This window comes from Hibiscus syriacus, unplaced genomic scaffold (genome assembly GCF_006381635.1).
Source record: "Hibiscus syriacus cultivar Baekdansim isolate YM2019G1 unplaced genomic scaffold, ASM638163v2 tig00110813_pilon, whole genome shotgun sequence".
Taxonomy (NCBI): domain Eukaryota; kingdom Viridiplantae; phylum Streptophyta; class Magnoliopsida; order Malvales; family Malvaceae; genus Hibiscus; species Hibiscus syriacus.
In genome coordinates this window covers 1,094,690-1,114,710 of record NW_024062871.1, presented here as the reverse complement: position 1 = coordinate 1,114,710, position 20,021 = coordinate 1,094,690, and the positions used below count along the sequence as shown (strand labels likewise).

Here is a 20,021-nt window from a genome sequence, read left to right as displayed (position 1 = left end):
TTCTTTGTCAATATGAGGTAAATATATAAGTTATTATTTGTTCAAAGACTATAAATTATTTGATAATGAACGTTCATATCCATGCATACGTGATGTTCAAACTTAAGACTTTAAAAAATAATAATAAATCTCTTAATCACCAAATCGCTTCTATTTAGATTAATTGTATCACCATAATTACAGCTGTGTAAGAGAACAGCTAGCCACGCGTTATCATTTAAGTTCGAGGGCCTGGTTGTTATTTTGAAAGGGTTTAAACAAAACAAAAATTTCAGACTTGAAAAAATATTAAACCCAAACGCCCATCTCATAAAAGGTTCAAGCAAAAATAAAAATGGACTATCTCCATCGAGCTTGACTTGTTAATTTATTCTCATCCAGCGTGAAGTGAACATGATAGCAGATCTCTTAACGAAGATTGATGGAGAAAATTAAGAGAAACAGGTGCCGTATAGTCGACCATTTCACAATATGTGCATCTCGTCTGCTTCCGGTTGTCCATTGTTTCATATTGTCTTGGTGCAACGTGAATGGGCCTTAGCTATCAAATAACCCAAAGAGCACTCAAGTGCTCAACAAATGTGGGCTTTCCATAAGTCAACACGCCAAGGCCCACCACTTCTGACTTTTGAAGCTAGGTTGCATTTGCTTCTCCCCAACGAACCACTAAACTCTAACAAGTAGTTACGACATATATATTGTTGAAGAATCGGGTAAAGAAAACGAAATAACACAAGAATTTTAACGAGGTTTGACAATGTGCTTACGTCCTCGGTGCCTAGACGACACTATAAGTTTTATTCAATGTCTCATAGGTTTAGGTTACATCTCTATTTATAATAAAAAAACCTGATACATAATCTCCACCTTGGCGAATATCCTGTATATTTATGAGCCAAACCTAACAAATCTCCACCTTGGCGAATATCCTGCCTCTTGGAAACTTCAATGTGGGTTGGGTTACCTTACTTCTTTAACAACTCGAAACATTCAACAAGTCCAAGCAATGCTTGAACTTGTCTGTCGTAACTGGCTTGGTGAACATATCAGCGGCATCCTCATTAGTATGTACCTTCTGAAACAAAACCTCTCCAGATGCAACCAACTCTCTGATCTTGTGAAACCTTACATCAATATGTTTAGTTCTAGCACGATACACCTGATTCTTAGTCAAGTGAATAGCACTTTGATTGTCACAAAGCAACTGAACTCCACCTTGCTGAACACCCAACTCCTTCACTAAACCAGTAAGCCATAAAGCTTCTTTTTCAACTTCAGCCGCTGTTATGTATTCAGCTTCAGTTGTAGATAGTGCCACAACATATTGAACAGTAGACTTCCAACAAATAGGCCCTCCACCAAGAGTAAACACATACCCTGTCGTAGATCTTCTATTATCCAAGTCACCTGCATAGTCTGAATCCACATATCCTACAACAAAATGATTGTCCCACTGACTACTAAAAACAATTCCATGTCCCACAGTACCCTTTAAGTACCGAAAGATCCACTTGATTGCTTCCCAATGTTGCTTACCAGGTTTAGACATGTACTTACAAACTTGACTAACAACATGAGCTAAATCAGGACGAGTACATACCATTGCATACATCAAGCAGCCAACAACATGAGAATATGGAACCTTTTCCATATATTCAGCTTCCTTATCTGTCTTAGGGCATTGTTCTGATGAGAGTTTAAAGTGATTCACCAATGGAGTGCTCACTAGTTTTGCGCTGCTCATCGCAAACCTTTCTAGCATTTTCTCAACATAACCCCGTTGAGATAGCCACAGTTTCCTTGAGTCTCTGTCCCTGCAAATTTCCATTCCAAGAATTTTCTTTGCAAGACCTAAATCTTTCATATCAAATTCCTAACTCAATAAAGTTTTCAAACCGATAACATCATCCATGTTCTTCGTAACAATTAACATATCATCAACATACAGTAACAGAAAAATAAAAGAACCATCATCAAGGCTCTTAACATAGACACAACAATCATACTCACATCGGTTGTAGCCAATCTTGATCATATAGGAGTCAAATCGTTTATACCACTATCTCGGAGACTATTTCAACCCGTATAAAGATTTCTTCAATCTGCAAACTAAATATTCGTTTCCAGGTTGAGTGAAACCTTCATACTACCGCATGTAGATCTGTTCCTCTAAATCACCATGCAAAAAAGCAGTTTTAACATCCATCTGCTCTAAATGCAAATCCCAACTAGCCACCAATGCAAGTACTGCTCGGATTGAAGTAAGTCTGACCACAGGAGAAAAAATTTCATCATAATCAACTCCTTTCTGCTGTGAAAAACCCTTTGCTACCAAACGAGCCTTGAACTTCTCCCTCTCTTTTTTTGTTACCGTTGGTTTCTTCTTATACACCCATTTGCAACCAATCGGCTTCTTACCCTCAGGAAGGCGAACCAACTCTCATGTACGATTGTGATTCAAAGACTCCATCTCCTCAACCATGGCAGTCATCCACTTGTCGTTTTCCTGACTAGTAACGACATCATGAAAAGTAACCGGATCATCATTGCTAACAGTAAGTGCAAAAGAGACCAAGTCTTCAAAACCCAATCTGTTCGGGGGCTTTATATTCGTCCGTCTCACCAGTCTCTGGCAAGACTATAATCCTGCAAATCATCCGTAGCGGAACCACCAGAAGTCGGTTGAGAAGTTTCTGGATTCTCAACTGGAAACTGCTCAAAATCCACCATTGTCGTGTCTTTTTTCTGCTGCAACATGGACTGTTCATCAAAAACAACATCTCTATTGATCACAATTTTCTTCGCAATTGGATCACAGAACTTGAATCCTTTGGCACCTTTCTTGTAACCCAGAAAAATATACTTCTTCGATTTTGCATCAAGTTTGGATCTCTCATCAGCAGGTACATGCACATAAGCAGGACAACCAAAAATTCGTAATTTATCAAAACTAACATCATGACCAGTCCATACCTCTTCTGTAACTTTCTAAGCTAATGATGCCCTTCGCGATCTGTTGATAAGATAACACGCCATGTTAACAGTCTCAGCCTATAAGTGTTTGGGAAGCCCCGCATTCAACCGCAAACATTTGGCTCTTTCATTCAATGACATGTTCATCTGTTCCGCAACACCATTTTGTTGTGGTGTCTTACGCACTGTAAAATGTCTCCTAATCCCATGCTCCTTACAGAAGTGTAGAAACTGTGAATCTGTGTACTCTGTACTATTGTCAGACCGTAAACACTTGATTTTTCGTCCAGTTTGGTTTTTTACCTCAGCTTTCCACAGCTTGAACTTCTAAAAAATGTCAGACTTCTGTTTCAAAAAATACACTCAAACTTTCCGTGAAAATCGTCAATAAAAGTAACATAATACCTAGATCCACCCAAAGACGATGTCGTGGAAGGCCCCCATACATCAGAATGCACATAATCAAGAATCCCTTGAGTTGTGTGCTTCACAGTCTTGAAACGGATTTTAGTATGTTTACCAAGAACACAATACTTGCAAAAATCGAGCTTATAGCTTTTGACACCATGCAACAAATTTCTTTTGTGTAATTATGCCATACCACGTTCACTAAGATGAGCAAGACGCATATGTCACAGTTTTGTAGTATCATCACATGACTCAACAGAATGAACTCCACCTACAACGGTACTCCCTAACAATCTATAAATATTCCCTGCAGTCATCTTTCCTTTCATCATAGTCAAAGCTCCTTTAACAATCTGAATGGTTTCCCTATCCTCATCAGCCTTAAGGATAAAACCATTCTTGTGCAAAGTGCCCAAAGAAATCAAATTCTTCTTCAAATCTGGGATATGTCGAACACCACTCAACGTCCGAACAGAGCCATCATACATCTTAATTCTGACATCACCAATACCAACAATATTGCAACATCGATCATCACCCAAATAAACATTCACAGACTTGGATGAATCATCACGCTTCTCATCAGTCTTCTTTTTCAACTTCGAACAGTCTCGCTTCATATGTCCCGCCTCCTTGCACTTGTAACAGTGAATTGTCTTCTTATCCCTAGATTTGGATCTGGAATTCCTCTTGTCAGACTCTGCCATCTCTGGCTTCCGTCCACGGTCTCGATTACCCTTAACATATAAGCTATCGGCATGAGAGCTTTCCCCTGCATTATGTTTCCGCTGGTTGTGAGCCAACAAGTCTGCAGTAATCTCCTCAACGTTGATAGTCTCTTTCCCATATATAAGAGTAGTCACCAAGTGTTCGTAAGAGGGAGGTAACGAACACAACATAATCATCGCTCTGTCTTCATCCTCAATTTTCACATCAAGCCGAGCCAAATCAGAAACGATTTGATTGAATACATTCACGTGTTGCGCCAAATCATGATCGTCCTGCATATTCAACCCATACAGCCGCTGCTTTAGATACAGTTTTGTCATTAAGGATTTGGACATAAACTAACTTTTCAACTTCCTCCAAATTTCGTCTGGAGACGACAGATGCATGACGTGATATATGACCTCGTCCGCCAAGCATAATCGTATGGTTCCTGCCGCTCGCTGTTGCAATTCTTCCCAATCTTCCTCCTCCATCGACGCCGGTTTTATAGGTCACAAAGCCTTCAGGATCCATTGCTGTGCCAACATATCTTTCACTCTTGTTTTCCATAATCCGAAGTTAACCTGACCATCGAATTTCACAACTTCGAATTTTACTCTTGACATCTAATACCAATTGGAGGAATTGACGGAATTGGCACTTTGGCAGAGTGTTGATGAAGGGACCCCGATTTATGAATGTACAGTGACCCTTCTGGCCTTCTCCATCAACGAAGTGCAGTTCTATCATAAAAGTAGGCTGCCTTATTTTCTCTATCATTTCTCAAACTTCACCTTTTGTCGCCTCTGTTTCTATGAAAGAAGAAAAAGGGTTCTGAGTTATCTCCAGTTTTAATGATAAATTGAATGATCAAAGTTTGTCAATCTGAAAAAGTTGAACTTCCATTGGCGGCTTTTGTTTGTTTCATTTCGGGAACCTATATAAGATAACAGAGCTCCTCCATCTTTGCTGATGATAGAAGAATATCAGTGAAACAAAAAACCCAGGCATGATTCTCGAGCATGGGACCACTTCCTGAGCTTTGTAATTATCTGCACTGTAAAAAGTTTTCTTGAATAGGAAGATATAATCAAACTACTGTTTATATTTTTTAATTTGTTTTACCACTCTAATCTGGATGCAGAGTATTTTAATATTGTTTTCGAGTTATTGGAAATATCTTGAATCTCAAACCCCCATGTGCACTTCAAATGTACTAGTCATGGTCTTTGTTGTCAAATTTCGATAAATGTAGATATGGTATGTACCATATTAGTATATTTATTTCAGTGAGTTTCAGTTCCTGTTCTAAACTTACAAGAAACTAAACAGATTAATGACAGGAATCTTTAGTTAATTTTCATGTCATTAGTTTCTCACACAGATTAGATACTTCTCAATTCAATGATATTGTCTTCTTGTATACTCAAATTGGTAAGAACTGCAACAAAAAAGGCAGCCTCACGAACTGAAGGTGTCAGTAAAGCAACAAAAGGAAAAAGAAAAAGAAAAGGAAAAAAAATTCAGTACCCGAAGCCACCATTTCCATAGTTGCAGTAGAAAGTAGTCTCTGGCTCTCTGCATCACCACCGTCACCCTTCTATCCACCTTGAAATGCGTGCCAAAGGCAATGATGAGAGTGACCAAAACCGTGTCCACTGCCGTATACTACCACCACCCTTTAAAAGTTAAAATCCTGAAACTGTGATCCTATCATCCCAAAGTTACTGGAATCTTTATCAAGCACCGGAGACAGCTCAAGGGTTGATTGTCCTGACAAATGTCATGTGACTATGGAGTGTGTGGGGTTTCATGGTAAAAGGAAGAATAACTTTTTTAAGGGAAAGCAGGCACTTGAGAGTACTCAATGGCACAGTCCATAAAAAACTAAGTGGTTCATGCACCTTCTTTGAGCAATTATCCTTGAATCCAAGCCATCTAATTTGTGGACCTAAACGTAGGATCAATTCATTAGATCGGAGGGTTGATAGGATGAATGAATATAGAGTTAACCCCACATGATGGGCGGTCACTATCAGATATAACACATTCAATCATAAATGAGTTTTTGGGAGAGAGAACTTTCCTATAAGCTTTGCATGTATTTAAAAATACATATCTGGTCACAAGTTGCTATATAAAGCCCTCTCCACTTCTCTGCTAGATATTGGTGGTACTTTTTAAATACACTTTTATCATCTCTCTCCTTTATCTTTAGCTCTGCACATCTTTGATTACATATATAAAAGAAAACCCTTAATTCTATCAAAGCTACATATCTCCAGCTTCTTCTGTCAGCTCAGCTCCTCACCCATCCCTCCGTCATTTCAGTTTCTCAGAATTCTATCATATACCAACTTTCCCATCTCTTTTTTCTCTCAACTCACGCCCTCAAACAGAACTTTTTTCAAGGGGCGAAGAGTAGCTGATAGCTAGTTTGAGTGAAGGTTCAATGGATGTTGACATGATCAAATCCTCAACAGAAGATCACATGGATATGATGACAATGATGATGCAAATGGAAAAGCTTCCTGAATTCTGTGAGTCGCCTCCTTTCAAGACCTCTGAAATAGACTTCCCCAATGGGACTTCAAGTTCTACATTCTTACCTACACAACCCATTTACCCTAACCCCATTAATGACCCTTCTTCACTCAACACATTCATGGCCTTGCCACCTTCCACTTTATCATTCATTGGCAATATCCCAGTTCAAGATTCCATGGCTCCACCTTTTCAACCCAACAATATGGCCAACACCAAGTTTAAGTATCCATCTCTTTTCAACAACTCAAACTCATTCCCTCCTTCTGTTGATAAGAACTCCATGGCAGCAATGAGGGAGATGATCTTTCGTATAGCGGCAATGCAGCCTATTCATATAGACCCGGAATCCATTAAACCTCCGAAGAGAAGGAACGTAAAGATCTCTAAGGATCCACAGAGTGTGGCCGCCAGGCATAGAAGGGAACGGATAAGTGAGCGGATAAGGATTCTGCAAAGACTCGTTCCGGGAGGCACTAAGATGGACACTGCTTCGATGTTGGACGAAGCTATTCATTATGTTAAGTTTCTGAAGAAACAGGTGCAATCTCTGGAACAAGCTGCCGTGAATAGGCCAATGAGCGTAGGGTTTCCGAGTGCAGCACTGGCTAACGTGGGTTACTCCCCTTTGGTGAAAGCTTGTCAGCCATCTCATCATCATCAAGTTGTGAGCAACATGCAGATGCTTAGATAGGGGGTGGATTTTAGAATTTAACTAGTTGATTTGTGTAACGGGCAATATCATCGTAATGTTTTGGATTACTTGTAAAGTTTGGATTTCACTTGTTCTTAGTGCCACAAAGAATTTGATTGTATGCTTTCATTATCTAGAATTAAACTTCTTAATATTCTCCACATATATCTATATTCGTCACACAACGATTAAAGCTTTTATCAGCAGAACAGGCCAATAAACTTCAAGAATTTCCCCATGCATTCCAGTTAACTGATCATGCATATGAACTAATGTTGGTTATTAGGGAGAATAATTAATTCGAAATATTTCCCTCTACCATGCATGAAAATTCCTTTTCATTTTGAGGGTTACCGTACATATCTCACTGCTTGTTTAATATCATCCTATTCTGAATGGTCGGCATGGTCCATAAGTTAAATTTGTTTTCACCATAAGAATATTGACGGATAGCAACATCTGGTTTTTTTCAGTTAGCAGTTCCTTTTCACCGTCAAAAGTTTTCAACTTTCTTACAAAATATTTACCTTATCTGCTCTCTCTAAAGTTGCTTGAATTCTCTCCAATAAAATGCAAACCACGGGTCTCTCTTAAAATCAAAATTTGCAGCCAACTAATGCTAGGTTTTCCTTTGGAAGAAATAACAGTTAATTTTTAGTATCTACTAAAAAAACTTTAATTTATTAACATCATATAATTTGTAGACGTAATTAATCAAATCCATATCATTTAAAGAGAATATAATTCTCTTTTATCACTTAGATCATTTTATAAAGTTTTAAAATAATATTATCCTTCGTAAATCAACATCTTTTGCAATTAATTTTTAATATTAAGGACTTATTAAATATTTTTCTAGTTCTGTTTGCTATGTGTATTATTAAATGAAGTGAACGTGGGAGGTAGGTTGCCTCCCAAGGCAGGGTCGACTAGTGTTAGTGTTCATGTCTCAAGAGTCATGCCTCACTTAATCAAATCTCATAAAATAAAAGAAAATTATTAAAATTAAAGAAATGGAAAATGGAAATGGTCAAACCTAATCTCATGAAGTAGACCCATGTGATATATCCCACTAAGGTCCCAACATACCCACACAGAGGGCTTTGATTATTGGAGAAGGTAAGTATTTGGGGTATTTTCCCTAAACGGCAATGTTCATTGCACCCCTCCCTCTGACACATTCTATCTTTTGTTTTGCTTTATCTTTTTAATACAAAAATCCATTTTATCCATCTACTTTCTTTTTCTTTTTCTTTTTCAATATAAGATAAGTTCTCATGTTCTTTGTGACAGGATAAATGGGTATATATTCATCGAAATTTCATTTTCTAGATTTGGTCTTACCTGCTAGGTTTTAATATTTAATTTATAAATATTGGTCGACTAGGACGTTAAATTCTTATTTTTTTTTTTGGAAATTTAAGTCATTAAAGATATTTTATTGGATGCGTATTTATGACGAGACAATTAGCTATGTAAAAGTTCAATAAAAAAAATGATATCTCAATACGTCTCGATACCTCTAAGTGAACTTCTAGATGAAACCTATAAGATACAATGGAGTTCAAATCTCTTTACTTTGCGTGCTGATGTCGGATAGCCGTTTTGGTTTTTAACTAGCGCTTGCTTCCTTCTTTTAATTATTTCTTTTTTAGTCTATTTGTAAATGAATAATCGTTTGCTCTATGCTTCATAGCTGTATTCTCAGTTTTGACTATAAAGGTATGTTGAGTTTGTTGAAAGGTTATTATTGGAGATATTTACTTTTCAAATTATATATTCATTTTTTTTGTTAGTCTTTGTACAAACTAATTAATTTTAGTGATTAATAGATTTATTATTTTCAAAGATTACAAGTTCTAATTTGACAATGATTTAAATGTTCATTATCAATTAGTTGAGAATCTTTAAACAAATATTGTCACCAAGAAGAAAATAATATTATCAAGAACAATCCTTTTGTCAATATTTCAAGTTTTTTATTTTCATCGTTCCTTATTTATTTAACAATTATTATTATTTTGGATAAAATTATTTTTAAAATAATGGATCGTCTTAATATTGATCTATTTATTACATATTTTTAATTAGTTAATTAAATATTTTGGGTGTATATTTATTATATTTATTTTATATTTAAATTGTTCTTTAATATTTAATATGTTTTATTAATATTATTTAAGATATATCTAATTTATTTATTAAATATTTTTTTAAATATTTAGTTCATAACGTAAATTTAATTGAGATAATGTAAATTTTATTGGAGTTTGAGTTTTATTTTTTATACAAGATATTTACTTATGTAATTTTTAAATAATTTTTAATATATTTATTATATTTAAAAGATTTAGATAGTGAAACAAAAATATTTTTATAAATTTTTATATAAATAATTCAATTTAATATTTTAAGTTTAAATTGTTAGAAAGAAAATACATCACAATAATTCAATTTGAACTATCTTTTAACCAATCGAACTAAATTTAAAATATGTGCTTATCAATGCTGAAATTAATTAATATAATTCTTAAAAATAATTTAAAAAGAAAACTCCAATTTAAAAATTTGTGAATGTTATAAAAGCTCACAAAACATTTCCATGTGGGTGCTTGGAAGTGAGAACTAACCCTTCGTGAGTTTGATATTTCAGAAGTGTATTCATTTCTTGTACTATGTATTGTTCTATTTTCCTATCTACATTTTACTAATGAGATTATTTTCAATATCAGTTGTAGAATCGACTCATCTTCTATATCGAGTCTTTTGGTCATGCAATAAAATTCAACGTTGTTCTCTAAATATGTATTAGGGACTCTAATTTGAGGCTTTGGTATTTTCATTTGGACAAAAAGGAGCAACTCTAATCATATTTTATTTCTCAAAATATTAATGGGATTTATTATTAGCTTCATTTCAATATGATTGGGGAATTCGTTTGGATTAACTTTGTATATATACATATGTAATACTTAAGTTATTTATAATTCTTCTAAATTCTTAAACTAGAGATAATCATAATATTTTTGTTTGAACTTGTGACATTTTCATGGGATTGATAAGTAATGTGGATAGAGAGGAAGCAATGAAATTAGGGGAGTTGAGGGTATAAATGAAGAAAATGGTGTCGGAGAACTCCAAATGTGAACATAATAGATGAAGAGAAGACAACAAAACGGTTGGTTGGTTTTGGTTGGAAATGGATGCTTTAAAAGAGGATTTAAATCTAATGTTTTTGGACCTAAATATCCCATTGTCGCTTATGCAAGGTGAAATGCACGTAACATCTCTGACACCAATCTCCATGACTTTCTCCATCTTTACGCTTTATATATTGTTTACTTTCCCTCCTATTTTTCTTATTAGTTTTCCCAACTTCTCATCCTATCATTTAGAAGAGATCATTGAAGCCCAAATCCATCAATTATTCCGTTTTCTTGTGAGTTAGACTACCATATTGGGCTTTTAAGTTCTGAATCAACGAAGTATACCTTCACATGCTATAAATATCGATTCAAGTCCTGAGTGGCAACAACATCTTTATGTATGCTAAAATTAAACTCTGCAAAGGAACAGATAGATTGCTGATTTTTGCCTTCTTTTTTCCTTTCTCTAATTAATTGATTGAACTGGGCACCATTTATTTACATTGGTGGAGTAAATGAGATCTGCAACATTTTAGACAAAGCAAGAGCTGCATTCAGAGAGTATTATACAAGTAATGTCATATTCTCCTGCTCTGCTTCAGCAGAGCAGTTGTAGGATATGTCAACTTCCATGATTATCAATGACTACTTCTGTTAAGAAAAAAAACATGTTGACATTTAAGCCACTTATCATCGTCCTTGGATGAAAAGGAGGCGTAAAATACCTTGGTTTTAATATTATTAAAATTAAGATTTTAAAACCCCAAAATTATCCACTTGCTGTTCGAATTTGTCATACATGTTTCTCTTTTCAAAATATCAAACTTATACGCAGAGAGAACGTATTTCCAGAGAAAACATGAGCAGTGGCAGTGTGATGTCAGCAAAAAATGGCAACAGTACTCTACGAGAGAGCAAGCAGCAAACTGCAAAGACATATGGGAGCCGTTAACAATTAAAAAAAGCTGTACTACAATAATTAACCCACCAAATTGACTAAGGTGGTGTTTTTTTTAGAGGTAAAAGGTATGCAGTCTGCGGATCATATCTGTAGGCATCTGCAGTAGAAAAGGTAGATCAAAAGTCTACAATCTGTAAGAAGAAGACTTTTGTTTTTTAACGTCTGCAGATTGCTAAAATAAATTGAAATATAAATAAACTGATTTTTTTAACTTAAAAGAGTTTTGCAATACTGAAATTTAAATAATTTTAGTTTTATAATATTGAAATTTAAATAATCCATACAACTACAATAATAAATTTTTTAAAATAAATCAATCTATATTTTAAAATAAATCAATCCATATTTTAAAATAAATTTTTCATATTTTAAAATAAATCAATCTATATTTTATAATAAATCAATCCATATTTTAAAATAAATCAATACATATTTTAAAATAAATCAATCGATATTTTAAAATAAATTTTTTCATATTTTAAAATAAATCAATCTATATTTTAAAATAAATCAATCTATATTTTAAAATAATTTTTTTCATATTTTAAAATAAATCAATCTATATTTTAAAATAAATCAATCCATATTTTAAAATAATTTTTTTCATATTTTAAAATAAATCAATCCATATTTTAAAATAAATTTAAATAATTTTAATTTCTTTGAAAAGGTTTGAAGAACTTTGAAGAGATAAAATTATGTCTGCACAAAGAATACCTCGCGCAAACGTTTGAAAAGTTTCTGTCTTCTAAAAAACAAACGGTCTGCGAAACTCAATGTCTGCTCGTGGCCTGTATGGCGCAGACATAATAACTTTGCAGACCTTACACAGTAAAAACACTACCTAAATAACAAGAATCCCTTTCACACAACACTACAAAGTCTAGCCCCTCCTCTTAATGTCAACGTAATGTCACTGTTCAAAGTTGGTGACAAATCTCAAACATCCATTTCTACGTATCATCAATCTTCATATTAACCCCCCCACACCTACCCGCTAAACCGTCCCCTTTTTCATTGGCAAAACCAACCCCCACTCATCACAAAACTTAAACATCATGTACACTAAATTATTGTTTCAATTGGTCCGAATTTGAACTTGATTCCACATAATCTAATAAGACAAATGAAATGAAATTTCTTCTATTTTCTATGGGTAAGCAATGCTTGTAGGGTATGTTTAGAAAGGTGTCACGAGAACTGCAGACATATGAAGATAGGGGGAGGGGCTAAAGTCCATTTCCCTTAAAAAAACACCACGCAAAATTTATGCCTCAGCGCATAAAAGCGATGAAACCGTGAAAGGCGGGGGTGGATATTTGCACATGACCGTGGCATTGGTCGGTTCAGGTGGTGTTGCAGCAACCGTTGGAGCATTTAAAAAGTCTGCTTCTGTTCACATGGTAATTTGATTAATGAATTGTTCATTTTTCAATGGTGCTTTAGACTTTTGAGTTTCGTTTTAAAATAGTTTTCCTTTTGATAAAAGATTTTTTATGGTTTTATTAATTGTGTTTTGTCAGAACTAATTATTGCTGTGTTGATGCACATGCTTTAAAGTGGGATCCAAATAATAATATTATGATCCTAACCACTCTTGTTTTTTTTTACTATGCAATTATTTGGTGTTCATCGTTTTGGTCAGCAGGTAACTGTACAAACCCTAAACTCTGTTTCTTTTACTTACCAAGAAAATGTCTCCTCCTTAAAAGTTGTTCGAACATTCAGCTCACATGACATAAACTTATCGTATTTGCTGATTTGCCCTTCTACATTTATTAAAATGCTACACGATATGGGATTTATTTATAACCTCTCACTTCTTAAAGAGCTAAACGGTGTGATTAGAAGGATTTTGTGTCAGGTTTCTGTGTGAAAACGGGAAAGCTGCAGATGAATTTGTTGGATTTTGGGCTCGCTATGAGTCCTTGAACAAATGCGCTTATTGAAACTTGAGAATAAGCTGTAGGATGAAATATTCAATTGATGCAAATTATCCTCTCTTTTCTTTTTACTAATATGTAAACCTCGTGTTTCGAATTATAATATGTTTTTTTAATTATCAAACTTTTTTTTATTCCTATAAAATATCCAACTTTTATAAACTCAAGTGTAATAAATTTTATTAAATAATATCTCATATTTACCGAAGGAAATCGATTCTAATCGTTTTATTTAACATAACAGTTATAAAAAGGAATTATTAGTTATTTTCCATTGATTGTTTATATTATCAACAACAATTCCATTGGAACCATTTTTATTTTCAGCTTTCATCTTGGTGCTATAAACCCAACAGACCTGAAATTTTTAAAAACAAAAAATGAGAATAAGGAACAAAATGGAACTCAGTTTTGCAAGTGATCTCATGACAGGTTAACTGATTCACCAAGTTTCCCAATTTTGTTAACGAGCTTGGTGGATAATTTCTTGGGAGGTTTCTTTTCCTTGTCCGGTCGGTAATCAAAAGTTAGAGCATTCGAAACTTCTTCGGAGCTCCATCCAGCCTTCCGGAGCGAATCTGAGAACCGGTCCACTTTTAAAAGGAGCGCATCTAGAACCGCTTGATTATCCAATAAAACCATCTCTTCTTCGAAAAATCCAGAGGCCGACACGTGTACCACCTCTGCTATATCGGACTCGCTCCACCCGCCTTCTCTAAGAACCGATCCGATTTGCTCCATGTAATCCTCCACCCATTTCGGAATTTTGGTTTTCGGAATATCGAAATACGTCTCGGTCGAAATATTCGATGATGAGTTTCTTCGGCGCCGATCAACGGCCGCCTCGCTCCAGAACTCGACCCATCTAGGGGCCCGAGTCCCGGTAAGGAAACCAGCATCCATACTAGTCCGCCTCGAGACGTTAGTGGACGACCCGGCTGATTTCTCACTAACTGATCTCTGTTTTTTCAACCATTCTGGGTCGGATAAAGAGCTCTGAAACAAATATTCCATGTCGAAAAAATTGGATATATCGAATCCGCAACAGAAAATCTGGGTCTCGTCAATGAAGAAAATCGGGTTACCCGCTAAAGATGGGTTACAGGGAATATAGCAGTGATTAAAAATGGGGATCAAAAGTGGAGCTCTCTTAAGCGCATTCCTTGCCACCCGTAAAGCCTTTTCCGGGTTGGAAGGTCTTGGTCGCCATGATTTGGACCATAACGTGTTACGCGCTATGTGAAAGGAAATTGCAGCGATGGGAAGATCAAGCAAAACCCGAAGATGGGGTCGTGCTCCATTGGACCGCCAATCGGGAAAACCAGGTCCCACGGGTAAACCGGCTGATAATATGGCTCGGAGGTCAGGTGGGAAACCAAAACCAAACTCGGCTTCCGCTCGAGCGAACTCAACGTCGGACAAGCCCGGTTGGACTTTGAAACCCGACTCCCGTAAATGGGTGATAACTTTATCCGCTAATGAAGAGAAAGACTGAAGACCGTTGCGAACGGGGAGCGAACCCGTGGTTGAAGGAGCGGAAGCACGAGCAGAGAGACGGCGTAAGCCTGCTATGTGGGACGGGTTCAGACCGGACATCCTACGATCTACGTCGACCATTATTGCTTGAATAAGTTACAGGCGGTGGTTCTCCCACTTCCCCTCGAAACGCTGTCGAAAATAAGAGGGAAAAAAAACAGTGAGTTTTGTGACTTGGTTTATCAGATAGAAGTGAAGTGAAGAAGGCGAGTGAAGTTAGGGGCTTAATTTTGTGTAGAGAAGTCTTCGAGCGGTGGACTGATGTCGTTTATATAGGTGCTTCAACGTTGGGGCCTACTTTTGAGATTCTGCAACTGTTTTCTTTAACAATATGTTTGAAAATTTATTTTTCTGATTTTTATTAGTTTTTTTAGATTTCAAAGAAATATAATTAATTAAAAACTCAATAATGTTAAATATCTGAAAAAAATAAATTAAAAGTAATTTTAAATTCATCAACATTCAAAGATGAGTTACGGGGAATAAAGTTTAATTTATTCACAAATATTTAAAGAAATTCAATCTTTATTATTAAAATAAGCATTTAACAAATTAATAAACTTAAAATGTAGTTATTAATGTAATATCTATCATAGTTATGTTATATTTCATAAGTTTCATGTTTTCAATATATATATCAGTTGGTAAAGCACAAGGTTCTTATCCTTGAGGTCGTGAGATCGAATCTCATGGAGGGCATTTCATAATTTGGAGGTCTCCTACGGAAGCTGCTCTCAACCTAGTATTGGGGGCAGCCTATTATCTTACCTCCCTTTACCCATTATATAGGGGAACAAGGACAACCATTTTATATTAAAATTCAACTAATTATATATAATTTTTAGTTCGTCTGGTGAAAATGTAGCAAAGAAGGTAAAATGTTTTCGTCATTTGATTGGAAAGATCATTATTACTATTATTATTAATCTAATAGTGGAAATATCATAATTATTCCTATAAATACAATAAAAGCACTGCGTAAGAAATAAAAAAATGGGCAATTTGACAGAACCACGTGCATATGTAATATGATTTGATTACTGTGGAAAATATAGTATTTTAAGAAACGAAATCAGATTTGATATCCTTAACCATCAATTTTTAGCTTTATACGATTCCTTAATATAATCCGTTTAATTAGAAGAAGAAGAAAGGTTTGCTCTTTTGTCCAAGTCATTGTTAAATGCAAACCTGTTGGTTGGGTCGATTTACGGCCCCTTTTGCAATCATGAATGAGCTTGGCAATCATATTCACACTTTGTTCTTAGTTAACATTTGTAAACATTTTTGTTTTCCCCCCTTTTCGGATGGGTGTGAGAATTGAATTATTATTTTATCGATTACTTTTCAGTGATTATAAAATTATATATATTCATAATCTTCCTTAATTATTGACAATTCAGATATATTTTTTTTTGAAAGAAGGTACTTTGTATTATAAGGGATTACAAAGTACATCACCTCAAGGACCTCATTAAAAAATTTCTCTAATCCTAAATGGAGAAAAAAGAGTGTACTATTGAGGTGGTTAGGAACAACAAACACAAAAAAAAGATCACACAATTCAAGCCCCAATAATACTACAATCCCCCGGCAGTACATACATAAGTCAAACCACACAAATCATGAAAATAAATAGAGAACTGAAAACAGAACAAGCACAAACAACAACCCATGGAACGAAACAACACCTCCACCATGGCATCACCCGCAACCATAGCTAGAAAGAAACCAAGCACTGGAACCTTAGGAACTCACTTAACTAAAACTGATCCAAAGAAGAAGGATGTACTTGAAGCTCGATATACAATAGAGCAAAGCAGGCAAGAAGATAAGCATCGATTGCTAGCAGAAATGCAGAAAAAATAACTCCCAAAATGCACAAGCTGCCAGAACACGGCAAGGACAAAAGCATAAAACCAGAGATCAAAAACTTCCGCATACTGCCTAGCTAGCCCAATTCAACTAAACACAACAGTCGAAACTGAATTAAACACCACAAAACAACTTCTTCAAGATTACTCACAACATCAATCACAACTAGAATCAAAACAACGACAAAGGTAAATCACCCAAACCCCAACCTGCAACTAACTAATTTCACTAAGAATCGAACCTGTGAATTGTAAACTTTCCTCATCCCTGCAAATACTACTCCCAAAACATCAGCAAATGCTAAATTCTTCTCCACTTCATTTGTATATACAATTGTTTGAATTTAAAATCTATAGAGAAAATAATATTTTCTTTAATTATTAAGATCACTCAATAAGTGTAATAAGAATTGAATATAAGTTTTTTTTATGTATTTAAACGATAATAAACTTGATATATATTATATAATCTTCCTTTAACCGCGTTGCCATTATGTTTCATAAAGTTGTTGAGGAGTGTTAATTAGGAAACGTGAGGGAAACCCCTCGTGCTCGTGTTATAAGCTACCCATCCCAAGACTCGATTGCAACATGCAAACCAAGCTATCGTCCGTTTTATTTATTAAGAAATCCATTCTCTTAAAAGCATTCTATGTTTGATGAAATTTATTTCCAAAGGTACGGTTTTTGTTGCATTGAAAACCGTATTACTAACATCACAATAACGCCCTATAAATATTTGTTTATAAAATATTTTAACATTTGAATATTTCTTTATATTTTAGAATGGTTTTGTAGTATTTTTTTTATAATTTTTATACTAATTCTATAATATTTTAGATTTTTTATTTGTTGAGAAACTAAAGACTTTGTAAAATATCAGAAGATTATTCAAGTGTACATTTACAGAAGTTTACACGTTATATACAGCTCACAAACCCAAGCTAACTGCTACTAACTACTAACCGTAATGAATAACAAACTAACAACCTTAACAGTCAGCTAACAACTAAGACTAACAAGTTACAGCCACCCAAGCACACCATCACAGTAGCTGCACCTTAGATATACTTAATATTCTCGCCACTTTTTCCTTTTCCCCCGAGAAATGACTGCACATTGACCTTTGCACGAAAGAGTTCAAACTATGTTGTTAACAAGGGCTTGGTCAAGCCATCAGCAACTTGATTATCACCAACAATCCTATATTGTTTCAGTGGTAGCATCAACAACAATCCTATATTCAAGCCTCTGCAAGGAGTGCACTCACATATGTTGTTTCAGTGGTAGCATCAACAACAATCCTATATTCAACCTCCATGGTGGATCGAGAGACATTATTTTATTTTTTCGAACTCCACATAACTAGATTATCACCAACAAAAACACAATTACATGTGATAGACTTTCGATCATCCGTATTGCCACCCCAATTAGCATTAACAAAAAGCACAACATGTAGTCCTGCTACAGCTGAAGCTATAACAAGACCATGGTTAAGTGTACCAACCAAATACCGTATAATTCATTTAACAGTTACAAAATACTTATGTCTTGGTGCATGCATATATTGTGCCACCTTGTTAACATTAAATGAGATATCTGGACGTGTATGGAAGACATATAGAAGTGCCTCTACAATACTACGATATTCATACGTGTCAGAGAGTAGATCACCAGCATCATGTGTAATTTTCAATGTCACTAGCATTGGAGTGGACACAACCCTAGCATTGTGCATCTTGGTTTTCTTCAACAACTCCAAGATGAACTTGCGTTGACTAAGAATCAACGCCTCACCACACCGTTTAACCTCAATGCCAAGGAAGAATCTAAGCTCACCAAGATCCTTTAGAGCAATCTCATCGCCCAACAGTTTCACAACTTCTTCAATCTAAGCATTTGACTCACCTGTTATTACTATATCATCCACATAAACCAAAATATACACACACATCCCTTGAACACATCATATGAACAACGAGGTATCTCTCTTGGACTCGTTAAACCCTATATACAACAAGCAATATTTAACTTTGCATGCCAGCTCCAAGGTGTTACCTCAAGCTATACAAGGCCTTCTGAAGTTTACAAACCAACACAGTACCATCAGGAGCCCTCTGTTCAAATCCAGGTGGTTGCTGTATGAATACATCATCGCGCAAATCTCCATGCAAAAATACATTATTCACATTTGCCTCACGCAACTGCCAACCCCTTGTTACAACTATGGACAAAATTACATTAAGTTTAGCAAACTTAATTACAAGACTAAAGGTTTCATTGAAGTTATGACCTGGAACCTGAGAGTACTATATTGCTACAAGTCGTGCCTTGTATCGACTGATGGACCAATCTGTGTTCTTTTTCAACTTAAACAACCACTTGTTGCCCACCACTGACCTTCCTTCAGGCAATGGAACAAGTGACCACGTACAATTTTTCCTCAAGGCTTCAAGTTCTACATACACAATATTCTTCCAATATGGAGACTGAAGAGCCTCATGCACATTAACAGGTTTAATTGTATCATAAGTAAAAGAATACACCTTGGGCTTGAAAACACCATATTTACTTATCGTAAGCGTTGGATGATGATTCACCATAGCCTCAACATCACTTCTTGCATTTGAATCTACACACTCACGTGTATTCAACTCTTCACTATAATGCTCAACATCACCACCATCAGTTGTAACATTCTGATCAACCTCAAAATTTAAGCTTGAGGACTCACCCTCAACTACCCCAGTCACATCTTTATGAACTAAGTCCTCCATCAAACTAGTGGTAACTGGCTCAACACACACATCATCACTACAAACTTGCAACTTGATAACATCTGCAACAAGCTCAAGAGACCTTGATTTTGGAAGAATAACACTAGATGCCACAGGAGGAGCAGTAGAACTTGTGAGTGAAAAAGCTGACTCATCAAAGACCACATGCATAGATATATAAACTCTTCCATTAGTAGCTAAGCACATATAGCCTTTATGTTGTGGGTTGTATCCTAAAAAAATATATGGTTGAGACCTGAATTCTAGCTTATGTCTCTGAAATACTCGTAAATATGGAAAATACTTGCATTCAAACACCCTCATCAACTCATATTCAGGTTTCTTCCCCCAAAACTTTTCAAGAAGAGACATCTCATCTAACACCTTTGTTGGAAGATGATTAATGATGTATACAACAATAACTGCAGCATATTACCAAAATTGCAGAGGCATT

The 20,021-nt window shown here is 35.4% G+C and overlaps 3 protein-coding genes across 3 annotated transcripts; 1 reads left to right on the top strand and 2 right to left on the bottom strand.

The window, feature by feature from the left end:
- The first annotated feature begins 6,271 nt into the window (after positions 1–6,271).
- On the top strand, positions 6,272–7,446 carry LOC120141726 (transcription factor HEC2-like). The gene has a single exon (XM_039156521.1). It carries the CDS (start codon positions 6,542–6,544, stop codon positions 7,325–7,327), a length of 786 nt encoding a protein of 261 aa, XP_039012452.1. The 5' UTR covers positions 6,272–6,541; the 3' UTR covers positions 7,328–7,446.
- A 6,302-nt stretch (positions 7,447–13,748) lies between these two features.
- Positions 13,749–15,125, bottom strand: LOC120141732. The gene has a single exon (XM_039156529.1). It carries the CDS (start codon positions 14,992–14,994, stop codon positions 13,801–13,803), a length of 1,194 nt encoding a protein of 397 aa, XP_039012460.1. The 5' UTR covers positions 14,995–15,125; the 3' UTR covers positions 13,749–13,800.
- Positions 15,126–18,312: 3,187 nt separating this feature from the next.
- On the bottom strand, positions 18,313–19,738 carry LOC120141802. Its single transcript, XM_039156588.1, has 3 exons — positions 19,191–19,738; positions 18,884–19,004; positions 18,313–18,681 (listed from the first exon to the last, which is right to left on the bottom strand). The coding sequence occupies exons 1-3, from the start codon at positions 19,736–19,738 to the stop codon at positions 18,313–18,315; spliced, it is 1,038 nt and encodes a 345-aa protein (XP_039012519.1).
- Positions 19,739–20,021: the final 283 nt, after the last annotated feature.

Bases quoted from the DNA above. Each gene is read 5' to 3' on its own strand.
- LOC120141726 (XM_039156521.1), top strand. From the start codon at position 6,542: ATGGATGTTGACATGATCAAATCCTCAACAGAAGATCACATGGATATG.
- LOC120141802 (XM_039156588.1), bottom strand. From the start codon at position 19,738: ATGCATGTGGTCTTTGATGAGTCAGCTTTTTCACTCACAAGTTCTACT. The intron at 19,005-19,190 runs GTCAGTGGTGGG...AGTTGTAACAAG, and splicing joins GTTCCATTGCCTGAAGGAAG to GGGTTGGCAGTTGCGTGAGG. The intron at 18,682-18,883 runs GTTTGTAAACTT...TCAAATGCTTAG, and splicing joins CTCCTGATGGTACTGTGTTG to ATTGAAGAAGTTGTGAAACT.
- LOC120141732 (XM_039156529.1), bottom strand. From the start codon at position 14,994: ATGGTCGACGTAGATCGTAGGATGTCCGGTCTGAACCCGTCCCACATA.